The sequence below is a fragment of the Mirounga leonina genome, unplaced genomic scaffold, assembly GCF_011800145.1.
Source record: "Mirounga leonina isolate KUSES-001 unplaced genomic scaffold, KU_Mleo_1.0 Mir_115, whole genome shotgun sequence".
In the NCBI taxonomy this organism is placed as follows: domain Eukaryota; kingdom Metazoa; phylum Chordata; class Mammalia; order Carnivora; family Phocidae; genus Mirounga; species Mirounga leonina.
In genome coordinates, this window is record NW_023270268.1 from 90,057,733 (window position 1) to 90,072,103 (window position 14,371).

At 34.8% G+C, this 14,371-nt stretch overlaps 1 protein-coding gene across 1 annotated transcript in view; it reads left to right on the forward strand.

Annotated features, from left to right (window-relative positions):
- POLQ (DNA polymerase theta) overlaps nucleotides 1-14,371 on the forward strand; it is a 123,739-nt gene that overhangs the window by 51,391 nt on the left and 57,977 nt on the right. Inside the window, exons 16-18 of the mRNA XM_035000064.1 lie at nucleotides 4,885-7,991; nucleotides 10,595-10,738; nucleotides 11,958-12,154. Coding sequence (XP_034855955.1) covers nucleotides 4,885-7,991; nucleotides 10,595-10,738; nucleotides 11,958-12,154 — 3,448 coding nt within the window. The remainder of the gene's footprint in view (nucleotides 1-4,884; nucleotides 7,992-10,594; nucleotides 10,739-11,957; nucleotides 12,155-14,371) is intronic.

Consider the following 14,371-nt stretch of genomic DNA (forward strand, 5'->3'; position numbering starts at 1 on the left):
TTTTTATATTGTTTTGTCAACCTATCCAAGCATAGGTAACATCTTTAAATGATCTAGTTTTGTGATTTTTCAAGAGTTTTCAAAAGATTTCCTCATATAGGTTTACAGAAGTTTTAGGTTTTGTTCACACAGGTTTTATACATTTCTTGTTAAAGTTGTTCCTACTTAATCTTTAGTGTTATTTTAATTGGTGGCTTTCTTCTATGATGTCTTCTACATAGTTATTATTTGAGTATTGCGAAGACTTTTTGTATATTTTTTATCCTATTTTCAGAATTCTTTTATTGTTTGAATTACTTGTATCATTGATTCTCTAGACTCTTCCACGTATATTGTTGTATCATCTGCAAATAGCTATTTTACTTCTTTTTAGGAATTCATATGCTCACATTTATTTATTTATTATTTATTTATTTATTTATTATGTTCAGTTAGCTACTGCATAGTACATAATTAGTTTTTAATGTAGTGTTCTGTGATGCATTAGTTAAGTATAACGCCCAGTGCTCATCACAGCACGTGCCCTCCTCAATAACCATCACCCTGTTTCCCCCTCCCCCCACCCTTCTCCCCTCTGAAACCCCCAGATTGTTTCTCAGTGTCCATAGTCTCTCATGGTTCATCTTCTTCTTAATTGATTTCTCTTAATTGTATTAGCTGATACCTCTAATATGTAGTAGTATTAGGGATGGTAGTAATAGTGGGCATTTTGCTTTGTTTGTGATCTTAGTGGAAATGCCTCTGGTGTTACTTTAGTAGGATACTGTCTTCAGGACTATGATACGTGTGTATATATGTAGGTTTGTATGTATGTATTATCATTTTAAGAAAAATATCCATTAAATGAAATTTCCTTGAATACTTTTATCATGATTGGGTACTGAATTTTGTCAAAGGATTTTTTAGTATTTATGGAGATATTGATAGGGTTTTTCTCCCATTTCATCTATTAGCACAGTTCATTATATTAATAGATTTCCTAACATTGAATCAATCCTGTGTTCCATAATAAATTTAATTTGGTCATCTTATTTTATTACATGATGTTGGATTCCGTTTGCTAATATTTAAAATAGTATACTTTTGCATTGTTATTTATAAATAATATTGGTCTATAGTTTTCTTGCATTGTGTGTTTTTTGCACTATCTTTATTCAAGTTTTAGTATTAGTTTTGGTATCAGACTTCCTTCATAAAAAAGAATTACGAAGTGTTTTTTTGTTTTCAGTGCTTTGCAGTAACTTATAGAGTCTTGGAACTGGTAGAAGTTTGGTATGATTACTGTATGAAACCATCTTGGATGGTGCCTTTCTATGGGTTAGTTCTTGATCACTTTGTCTATTTTATTTTTTCAGAAATTAGTTTCTCTAAGCTTTCTATCTCTAATGGGGTCCATTTTAGTAATCTGTATTTCTCTAGGAAATTACCACTTCATCTGGATTTTCAAATATATTTTTATAGAGATTTGTAAATTAGTTTCTTAGGAATTTTAAGTATTTTTTCTATTTCAATAGTTATTCCTCCCTTGTCATTTTCTATTTTATAAATGTCTATGTTTTTTCTTGATCAGGTTAGCTAGTGGTTTATCTATTTTTTAAATTCTTTAAAAATCTAGGATTTTGTTTTCTTAGGCCTATGTTTTTTTTTTTAAATAATGTACCTTATTAATTTCATCTTTTAATACTACATTTCATTCTTCCTGCTTTCTATTTTGTTGTACTTTTTAAAATATTTTGTTGAACTAGAAATTTGTTGACTTATATCTTTATTGATAAATGCTGTGTTTTTAATGTAGTACCATGAATTTAGTACTGTGAATTTTCCTGTGGTCTGTATTTTAAGTATAATCCACAGACTGTTATATGTAGAGATTTTGTTTTTATTTGTTAGAAATTATGTAATTTGCATGTTTTCCCTCTTTTGCCCAGGTGGAAGTGCTTTTTGTTTTTTTATTTTGTTAAATGATTTCTAGTCTTATTACACTGCAATCTAATAGTGTTGTTTATAACACATATACTTTATGGTACTCACTGATGTTTTCTTTGTGACCTAATACATGATCAATACAAACTAGATGTGTTCTCTATTAAAAAGGTAAAATGTTTGAAATTCATTCATAACGTCTACTTCATTGGTCATGTTCATTAGGTCTTCTTTGTCCTTACTCTCCTCCTCAACATTTCGTCTGTCTTTTAATGAGAGTGGTTTACTGAAGTCTACTAATTGTTAATATATTTCTGTCTCCTTGCATCTCTTGTCTTTGCTTCATTAAAGTATTGCTTGTTATTTGGTGTGTAAATACTCATAGTACATTTGACTGATCGGTAATGTTGTCTTTATTATGGTTGTTGTTTTTAGCAGTAAATTTTACCCTTTTTTGTTTAATGCAGACTATCCCTCACTGCTTTCTTCTTGCTTCCCTTTTTTTGTCCATCCCTTTAGTTTTAGCCATTTAGAATCACTTCCTTTTAGATGTACTTTTTATATACCACACTGAGATGTAATTATCTTTTGCTGTCTGAGCCAAATTGAAATCTTTTTCTTTTAATAGATGATTTAATCCCATTCACATTTACTGATTTAACTAAAATGTTTGGTTTCAGTTCTCAAATTATTTTATAATTATGTGTATTGTATATTTACTATGTTTCTTTCTCTACCTAAGGATACTCTTTGGAGTTTTATTTTTAAATTTAGAAAGGTATATATTTTTGTTCTAGTGGGTACCTGTGTACTTTTTATTATCTGGTTTGTCAAGCTTTTTTTTTTCTTTTAAGATTTTATTTTTAAGGAGTCTCTACACCCAGCATAGGGCTCGAACTCACAACCTGGAGATCAAGAGTCACATGCTTTTCCAGCTGAGTCAGCCAGGTGCCCCTGATTTGTCAAGATTTTAATGGTATCCTGTAATACCTACGTACTGCCTGAACAATAGTCATCGACATTGAACTCACTTTTCTTTTTCTTTCTTCCTGTCCTTTTCCTTCCATTTAAAAAGTGCATTATTTCTACTTTGTCTCAACATATAGCATTTGTACATTAATTTTTCACCCTTTTCCCCATCCTTGTAGGGTGTAGAGATGGAAAAGTAATATAATCTCTATTTTTATTTATTCAAATTCTTACCATTGGTCTTACTGCTGAAGTACTCCTAGTCATCTCTTGATCGGATGAAACTTACCCACTAATAGATTTCTTGAGGGCTAATATAGTATAGAATTCCCCACATCTTGTATGTTTAAAACTGTTTTACTAGAATCTTAATATTTGAGGCACATCTTGGCTGGTTATAAATTTTTGGTCCATGCTTTTATTGAGTTTTAGAAAAATGTTCTTTCTTTGCTTTGCATGCTGTTTTTAAGAATTCTAATGGGAATAGAATTCTTTTGTCCTTCTAAATATATAGGCCTTGAAATTTCTTTTTTATATCTTTGACATTTGATAGTTTTACTCGGCTAATTAGTTAGCTAATGATATGAGACAAATTACTTTAAGAACTTAGTGGCTTAGGGGTACCTGGCTGGCTCAGTCAGAAGAGCATGCTGTTCTTGATATCAGGGTCATGAGTTCAAGCCCCATGTTGGGTGTAGAGATTACTTAAAAAAAATAAACTTTAAAATATATTTTAAAGAAGTCAGTGGCTTAAAAGCAACAGTAAATATATGTTAACTCAAAGTTTCTGTGAATCATGAACTTGGGAGCTCCTTTGCTGGTGGTCTGGTTTGAGGTTTTAGTAAAGCTGTTGGCTGGGACTATAGTTATCTGAAGGATTGAGTTGGATCTGCTTTTAAGATGACTTGCACACATACTGGCAAGCTGGTACTCAGTTCTTCATATGAGCTTCTTCATAGAGCTGCTTGTTGTCCTTAAATGCCATGATGGTTAGCTTCCCCTAGAGTAAGTAATCCAAGAGAGCAAAATGGAAGCTGTACCGTCTAGCCTTGGTTTTAGTTGTTTTGGGTGACAGGCTAATTTAGTCCCTATTACACCATCCTTGTTGGAAACAGAAATCTCTTGGCCATTATTTCTTTAATAATTTTTATGTCTCATCCTGTTTTTTTTGTCTTCGTGGTACTTCAGTTGTGTATATGTTTGGCCTTTTAGGGTGTGGAATCTATTATTTTGCCCTGAAGAGCATCGATATTTTATCAGTCAGCTTGGCCGAACTCAAACTCTAAACTTTGTCTTCCTGTAGTGGACAGTAATTCAAATCTCTGTTCGGTTGTTTAGACTTTTAACTGGCTACTTGGAGTCTGCCCACACTTGCATAGATTAGAGGTCAGCCAGATATTTGGGCAGAATTTATATGAAGAATTTGGGGTTCTCCTTTTCTGGATCTCTCATTTCTGGACTTTCTCCAATTGTTTTATATCTCTTGCAGTCATTCTGAGCTCTTTTTCAAATTCTGCCTGTCAATAAACTCCAGGTTTTTATCCAAGTTTTTAGTTAACCCCTTTCAGTTTCTCCTTTTGGTCACTCTCCAGTTCCTTCAATTATTTTGCCCAGAGTTCATATTACATAGGAGGATTTGTTTTTAATGAAAGTTTTATGACACTATTTTAAAAGGTTTCTGCTTGATGAATCTGTCTTAGTGAGGCCTTCTCTAATTATGCTATTTAAAAATTACAGAACCATCCATCTCCTCCTGGTGCTTCATTTTTGTACACAACTCTTATCAGTTGACGTAGAATGCATTTTAACATTTGCTTGTTTTCTGATTTCCCCAACTAGAATGTAAGCTCTAAGACAGCAGGTTTATTTCCCTCTTGTTCAGTGCTATTTCTTCAGTTCCTAGAACAGATCAGATTAATGCTTAGTAAATATTTCTGTATGCATGAATGAATCAATGCATTTATTTATTTCTTTTCCTGCATCCTTACATAGTGCCCGAAAGGCAGTTGATGAGGAAGAGGAAGCAGTTGAAGAACGTCGGAATATGCGAACTATTTGGGTGACTGGCAGAAAAGGTTTAACTGAAAGGGAAGCAGCAGCCCTTATTGTGGAAGAAGCCAAAATGATTTTGCAGCAGGACTTAGTCGAAATGGGAGTGCAATGGAATCCATATTCCCTTTTAAATTCTGATACACACTCACTGACCAGCAGTGAGTCAGAAGTAAAGGAACAGAAATTTATACGCCAAACTAAAAGATCTTGTAAAAGATTAACAGCAAAGCAAAAAAGTAACTCGATGTTTAGGGATTCTTCTGCTAAGCGTTCACCAAATACTGTGCAAGATTTAGAGAAAAGTGGAGAGCGTACAAATTCCTTTTATGATAAGTTACAGAATGGGAATCAAGAACGCCAGGCACATTCCATTTCCAGAGCAAGAAAACGGGCTTCTTTGAATATAAGTAAAGAAAAGCTAAGAACCTCTCTGAATGAGGGAAGAACATGCACTAAGAAAGTTGTTCAGACTCTCTTATTTGAGAAAACAAAAAAAGAAGCTCTGAGTTTCAGTTCAGGAAAGATGAGTACTGCCTCTGGATCTTGGAAACATAGTAAACGTGTAAAACAATCTAGACACAGTAGCCCTGTGAAAGACACTGGGATGTATAGAATTGATTTACAGGAACAGACTATATCTAATCCTGTTTATTGTGGAGACTCATTTACCTTAGATGAGAAGAATGTGGAATTTAGAAGTCCCGAGCCTTTTGCTAAAAATGTATCTTCCTTTGCTGAGGGAAAATATAGCAAAGCATCATTCTCATCACAAAGAGAACGAAGTTCAAACAGAACAAAAACTAATGATATTCTTGTGGAACATTTTATCACACAATCCCAGAGTAAAAAAGTGACTTGTCAACCTACTAGTATGGTTAGTGAAAATGGAAGAGGATTTGCCGTTGTTGAGTTAGAAAAAATAAACACAGTCCTGATGGTACAAAATGATTCAAAAAACCAGGATGTTTATGTAAAACCCGACACCCACTCAATTAACCAGTGCCGAGAAAAACAGTCTGATAAACAGACAAACACTTACACCAAACAGAAAAAAATAGTAGATAGACAAATGCCCTGTGAGACAGGCAGTAGTTATATGAATAGAGACTCAAATGTTATTATCAAGTGTGGAAGTATGAAGTTTAATGGTGAGGAAAATAAATCAAATAACTTTCAGGTATCAGGAGATAATATAAGTAGCGCTGAGATACTCAGAATACATCTCCCAACTGGAGAATCAGGAGGCCAGCAGGAGAATTTTCTAAATACCTCTAGAATACAAGAAAAAACAGAAGCTTATGCAGCAAACAAAACTAAGAATAATTGTGTTTCTGACTTAGGTTCAGTTCCTTGTGAATTTGAAGATAGTTTCTACCTGGATACTCAGTCAGAGGAAATAATACAACAGATAGCAACTGAAAATGCCAAACAAGGAGCAAAGGATGCCAACCTGGCAACAGGGACGATGCAGAAGAGCTTAGACAACCAGAGTTCGGTACGCTCTTTTCAGAATGAGATTCATATTACTTTTCCTGGTGAACGACATTCTCCAGGAGTGACAAATATAGATCATTTGGAACTTAAGACTGTAGATACTATGAAACAAGGCACTGATTCACATGAAGTTGGTATCCTGACTCCAGAAAGCTCAATTTTTCATTCCCCAATACTCTTGAGGGAAAATGGCCCTTGTCTTAAAGGGAATGAACTTTCTGTCACCGACTCTCAATTAAATAGTTTTCTTCAAGGTTATCAAACACAAGAAGCTATGAAGCCAGTTATACCTCTGGTTCCTCAAAAGAGAACTACCACTGGTATAGAAGCAGAATGTTTGCCAGTTCCTGAAACAAGTTTGAATTTGAGTGATAGTTTACTATTTGACAGTTTCAGTGAAGACTACCTAGTAAAAGAACAACCACCTGATATACAAGCGAAAGAACCCCTCTCTTCTGCACTAACATCAAACCATTTCAGTCATTCTATGTGTCTGCAACCAGAGGACCCAATTAGAAAATCAAATACAAATGAGAATCAAGATAATCAGCAACAGTTCTCTTGTTTCAGTGATGAGTCTATTATATTTTCAGAAATGGATTCTGCTCAGATGGTTGAAGCTTTGGACAATGTAGAAATATGTCCTGTCCAAGAGAAACGGAATACTGCAGTGTCTCTTAGAGAATTAGAATTAAGTGATCCAGTGACTGTAGGTAATGATTATCCACAAAGAGAAGTAATTGGAGGAGATAAAGATGAAAGGTCTCAAAAACCCAAATTAACTGAGACAAGGGAAAATAATTCATTGATATGGTCAGGGGCATCATTTGATTTAAGTCCAGGACTGCAGAGAATTTTAGACAAAGTGTCCAGTCCTCTAGAAAATGAAAAGCAAAAATTAACCACTACAAACTTGTCTAGTTTGAAAGGAAAAAATACAGAGGTAAATGACAAACAAAAAGTGATTTCAAATGTGGAGCCAAATCAAGTTCAGGGAATCTCATTTTCCCCTAGTATTGAAGTAGAAAGTAAGATTGGGGCGCTGGAGACCAATGGCCTTCAGGCTGAAACCTCATCTCACTTGCCTTGTAAAGAGAATTGTATAGTTGATGATAATGGACTCATTCCTCCTACACCTATTCCAGCATCTGCTGCTAAGCTGATATTTCCAAGTATTCGTGGAACATCTTCTGTAAAACTTCGGAAAACACATAGTGTTTTACAGCTTGGTGAAAGTTACTCATTTGGCTCATCTTCAAATATTAAAAACCAAGATTTAACTTCAGAGAGTAGAAACGGTTTAAAAGAGGACAGTCCTATTAGAGACACAAGTTTTTCACTGCAGTTATCACAGGATGGATCGCAGTTAACTCCAGCCTCGTTCAGCCCAGGAAGTTTGGCCATAATTGATGTAGCAAGTGACCAAACTCTCTTTCGGACATTCATTAAGGAGTGGCAGTGCAAAAAGCGATTTTCCATCTCACTGGCTTGTGAAAAGATCAGTAATTTGACATCCTCTAAAAGTGCTGCTATTGGTGGTAGGTTTAAGCAAGGTAAGAATTTTTTTTTAATTTTTCATATTCTCATGTTTATATGTAAAATAGTGGGTTGGGATGGGCCTGAGCCATTTCAGTCTTGGATATGGAATGTAATAAATTTATTCAGAGTTTAAAGTTTCTTCTATGTGGGTTTACCTGTAGAACAGCCTATTGTTGAGAGCAACTAGATTAATAATAGTTGCCATCTGGTATAAGGGATGGGTGACTCCAGGATGTGGGTGTGAGAGCCAAGCACTGAGAAAAAAGCTCAAGCTGGGCTACTGAACTGATGCAGACCACCAAGGCACTCCTCATTCACCTGGCTCTGATCCACTGTTGTAGCTGTGGTCTAATCAGGCGTGTGTTTGCCTCTTTCTTCATAAGCCACAGATCCCACCTAAACAGCCTTTCTAGAGTAGATCCCCGCACTAGGTGGTCCAAAGGGAGTTCCAGACCAGTTCTTTTCTCTCAGGACAAGGACATAGCAGCCAAGCTTATTGCTGCTGCAGCCACCACAGTTGTGGCTGGCTCGGGGGGCCAGCACCGGAACAGTGTTTGGCATCTTGACCATTGGGTGTATCAGGAATCGATCTCTCAAACGGCAGCTCTTTCTTGAGTGCTATTCTGGACTTGCCCTGTGTCAGGCCATGGAGCTCTTCTGTTTGTTGCCTTCCTAATCCTTTTCATTTTATGAGACTTCACAGAGGTCACCTATCTGTCGCTGCTTCTTCAACTCCAGGCCATATCTGGTGCTAGAGTATGCTAAGATTTACCATTAAACATGATGTTTCTCTTTAAGAAAATCATATATATATATATGTGTGTGTGTGTATGACATATATGATTTATATATGATTATATATATTAATATTAGAATATAAGTTTGTAAAAACTAAAATATATATTTTGAACAAAGATTGCCTTTTTTTGGTATCTTAATGATATAGCATCATGGTTTTTATTAATCATCAGTGCCCATGAATTATTTTGTATTAAATTGTAATATCCTTATTCACTTATATAATCACAAAAGTACATAGAAAAATGACTATATTTTAAACAATGTACATTAACTACATTTTTCAGCACTTATCTCAAGTTGTACCTCCAACTGATGTCCATGAATCTTATGCCAAAATGTTGACCCCAAAGCCTCATAGAGTCCTTCCATGTTTTAAGAGACTTAAACCTTTTGTTAAATAATGCCACATATGTATATTCCTGTCTTACTTCATGACAATAAGGATTTTGTATCATGGGGAATAGCTGTAGTCAGCTTGACAACCTGCTGTGGAAAGCAAAGATTTGATCAGATTTCTTAAATCTCTGTATTTATGAATGGATTTCTTCATAAAAGTTTGAGTATTTGATCTTCAACTCATGGAACATGTGTTTGGTTTTTAATTTTTTTTATTTGAGTATAGTTGACACAATGATATATTAATTTCAGGTGTACAACATAGTGATTTGACAAGTTTATATATTACACTATGTTCACCGTGAGTATAGCTACCATCGGTCCCCATACATTGTTATTACAGTGTCATTGACCATATTCTTTATGCTGTGCCTTTTATTCCCATGACTTATTCATTCCATAACTGGAAGCCCCTATCTCCCACTCCCTTTCACCCATTTTACCCAACCCCCCACCCTTCCCTTCCCTCTGGCAACTGTCAGTTTATTCTCTGTATTTATAGGTCTGATTCTGCTTTTTGTTTGTTTATTCATTTGTGTGTTTTGTTTTAGATTCTACATAAGAAGTGAAATCATATGGTATTTGTTTTTCTCAGTCTGATTTATTTCACTTAGCATAATACCCTCTAGGTCCATGTTGTCTCACATGGCAAGTTCTCATCCCCTTTTATAGCAGCGTAACATTTAATTGTATATGTGTACCACATCTTCCTTATTCATTTGTCTATCAATGGACACTTAGGTCATAGAGCACATGTGTTAATGACAAGTTTTATGTACTTTTTGTGTTGACTAGTACTCTCCATTTTTCATTCAACATACGTAAAACTGAGAACATTCTCTGTGCTAGGGGTTAGAGGGATAAAATTTTTCACTTAAATTTAACAAATATGTGCCATTTATTTTCAAGATATTGGGGATCTAATTGCAAATAAGATAGAGTGGTTTTTGACCTGTATCTGTAAAGTTGGAGATGCCTTATTTTAGAACAAATGTGGACTCTAGATACAAAAATCATACCTGATTCTTTACCAAGAAGTAAGATGCTTGATTTTCTGGAATGTCTTAGTGTTAAGAATTGAAGTCACTACAAAATTTTTGTAGCATGCAAGTGGTCTTTATTTCTGTTTGAGTTATAGCAATTCAAAATGCAGCTTTAAAAAAATTTAGTTAACCATTTTAGTCATTATTACAGATCTATTTTAAGATATATTTGGTAAATTTTTCATACTGACAGTTATTTTAATAGTTGGGAAGCCTAGAAAGATCTTACATATACTTAAAAATGACCATCCAAATAATGATATTTTAGGGATCTGGAAATTTTGCAAAATAATTTTTGTATTATTATTGTTTTTTTAGCATTCAGTTTAATGGCTTTATTTTGAGATTTTTAACTATTTCACTTTTGATTTACTTAGCTAGCTCACCTCAGAAAACCGCTATTAGAGATGATGGCGTTCCTGTTAAAGGTTGTGATGACATCCTGGTGGTTGGTCTGGCAGTATGCTGGGGTGGAAGAGATGCCTATTATTTTTCATTGCAGAAGGAACAAAAGCATCCTGGTAAGTAATCACTATTTGGCTTAATCGCCATTTAATTTTAATATAATCTCTATTAGGATAGTGACCTGTTTGTTGACAATAATTTTCTGATACTTAAAATTTATTTTTAGGCTTAAAAATTCTTTCTGGGAGGATAGTAGCTATTGTGTACATTAGTTCATATATTAACTAGAATGAATGTCTTAAGCACCACCTTTACTCTCCTTTACTTATCACATGGCTACTGATAGTGTCTTTTCTTCTTGAAGGCAGTGGACACTTAGGGACTCCCTGGCCACCTTGAAGGTTTGTTTTTGAAAATTGGATCATAGCAGTTTCTTTTCAGACTTTTTTCATGTTATTGACTGGGTCTGGAACTTATCTAGAGACAGCGATGAGCTGAACATCTACAGCGGTTGAATCATACAGCCTTTGTAGATGTGTATGGAATTGAGAGGGTATAATTTGGAAATACCTTGTGATCTTATTACAGTTGTTACATTACCTAGCTGATAGATTGGTTTTAGACAGCAGCAAAATTAGTAAATATTTTAAAGAATGCCATATAATATCTATTCCTGAGTAAGCATGAAATATTTTCAGTTGTTTTGAGGGAACATGTGTTATGTTAAATAGATACTTGAACTTCTGTTTTTTTTTTAGATCTAACATTGTATGTTCATACTAAATTTTTTTTTAAAGTTCATTTAAAATTCATTTCAAAATATTTTTTATGTCTTTGGGACGCCTGGGTGGCTCAGTCGTTAAGCATCTGCCTTCGGCTTGGGTCATGATCGCAGGGTCCTGGGATCGAGCCCCGCATCGGGCTCCCTGCTCGGCGGGAAGCCTGCTTCTCCTTCTGCCACTCCCCCTGCTTGTGTTCCCTCTCTCACTGTGTCTCTCGCTGTCAAATAAATAAAGAAAATCTTTAAAAAAAAAATACTTTTTATTTCTTTAACTCCTTATTCTGAGAAATGTAAATTTATTTTTAGAAATCTTGTTATTTAAAAATTTCACCTAATTGAATAGAGCATTATTAATTACATAGCACAAGCCTTAATTTTTAGAATATGAAGCACTTCGTCTATGTAGCCAACATGACCTGAATAAGGTTATGCTGAATTATTGGTTCCATGGAGCTAGACCCTTGGGCTTTTCAGTCTTTTCATTAAAGATTGCTGTTTCAAATGAATGCATGTAATTCTTGCCTTAAGACTTTTTGTTTGTTTGTTTTCTAAAGAAATTAGTTCCAGTTTGGTCCCACCTTCTCTGGATCCAAGCCTGACTGTGAAAGACAGAATGTGGTATCTTCTATCCTGCTTTCAAGAGGAATCTGATAAAGAACGTTCTATTATCATCTATGACTTCATCCAGAGCTATAAAATTCTTCTTCTGTCTTGTGGGATCTCCCTGGAACAAAGTTATGAAGATCCTAAGGTTTCATGTCTTATTTAATTTTTACCATACTTAAAAAAATTTTTAATGTGTAGTGTTAATTCTTAAATGACTTGGTATTTATTTAGCTCCAAGAACAAAGCCTACATTTTTTCGAGTAGTCACTCCTTTATCTAGTAATCTCATTCACTCAGAACAGAATGTGATGCACCAAATACCTCTGTGTAGATAAAAACAGAGATTCCACAAATTTGAAGCACTGAAGTTCATACCTTCCCTCAGAGATTTAAAAAATTTTGATTTTGGTTATATTTGAAGTTTTCTGTTTCTTAGTAAATTAGAAATGAAATGAGGACTGTCAGATTTAAATATATGATAGCAGGATGTTTCAAATATCCATGAAGACAGAGGCAGAAAATAGGAAAAATGTGTAAACCTTAGACATCAAAAAGAATAGTAGTTAGGGCTATTTAGCATAGGACAGATTACCTTACTGGCCCCTGAGAACTTTGCTATTATAATAGCAAGGCATGATACACTTCTCATAATGATGATTCTGAGTTATTAAGGAAAGGGTAACTTATTGTAACATACACTTTACAGTATAATGCATTTTCATAAGACATTTATTTACAATATCATAGCTCTCAAAGGGGTATCATTTTTCCCCCTGTTGATACTGGATACATGAGGCATATGGAATATTAATTTTGAATTGATATATGATATTACTTGGTTGTTATTCGCAATATAATCAATAATAGGATAAATTTTGGTTTCTTAGTTTCTCTAGCTTTTTGGGGGAAGGATTTTCAAAGGCAGTATCAGATAAACTGAAGATACTGTCCTTTTCTGTAGTTCAAGCTAGGCTTGGTTTACGCGTGATAAATTCCAGGTAGTTTTTAAATTGACCTTTCCTGGATATAAAAAGTTGTCACTTCATTTTGATGTTCCATACTAGTCAGTCTTCAAAAAAAAATGAAATTTTGCCATTGCAACGATGAGGATGGAACTAGAGGGTATAAATAAGTTATATATAAGTTAAATACAAATAAGTTAATCAGAGAAAGATAGTTATCCTATGATCTCATTCACACGTGGAATTTAAGAAACAAAACAGAGGATCATAGGGGAAGAGAGGGAAAAATAAAATAATACAAAATCAGAGAGGGAGACAAACCATAAGCGACTCTTAATCACAGGAAACAAACTGAGAGTTGCTGGAGGGGAGGGGGGTGGGGGATGGGGTAACTGGATGATGGACATTAAGGAGGGCATGTGATGTAATGAGCACTGGGTATTATATAAAACTGATGAATCACTGAACTCTACCTCTGAAACTAATAATATAGTATATGTTAATTAATTGAATTTAAATTTAAGAAAAAAACTCAAAAAAATTTTGATCTTCCAGAGTCCAAAATGAGAATACGGGTAATATGAGTTTCTCATTAAATAAAACTACTATACCATCTCAGATTTATTATAGCACTTTTTGCATAAACTACTTGAAATATTCCATAGTTGGTTTTGTCAATCATAACACTTTTGATGCAAGAAGATAAACTATTAATTTAAAAAATCTCGCTTTTATAAGAAACATTTGCCAACTTTAACATCAAATTACCTTATTCAATATTCTCTAAAAGGTTTCTGATTGCCAATTTCTAATGTGGCGGGGGGTCCCCACACCTCCAACAATTCTCGGGTACCAGCTGATTATCCTACAATTCAACTCAGTTCTGACACTGCCTACCCAGGTTGTTATGCTTCTGACCCACTAGCTATAAATCAAAGGTTCCCACCACCCCCTCCTTGGGTTCAGTTAACTTGCTGGAGGGGCTCACAGAACTCATGAAACCAGTTTATTCCTTAGATTACTGTTTTTGTTTTTGTTTTTTTACAAAAGATATTAAAGGATATGAATCAACAGCCAGATGAAGAGATATATAGGGCGAGGTATGTAGGAAGGGGCGTGGAGCTTCTATACCCTCTCCAGACACACCACTCTCCCTGCATTTCCATGTGTTCACCAACCTGGAAACTCTCCAAACCCTGTCTTTGGGTTTTTATGGAACCATCATACATAAGCATGACTGATTAAATCATTGGCCATTGGTGAAACCTCCAGCCCCTCCCCCATCCCAGGAGGGGTGGGACTGAAAGTTCCAACCCTCCAATCACAGGGTTGGTTCTTCTAGCAACCATCCCCCATCCTTAGGTGACCTAGGGACATTCTAAAAGCCACCTCATTAACAT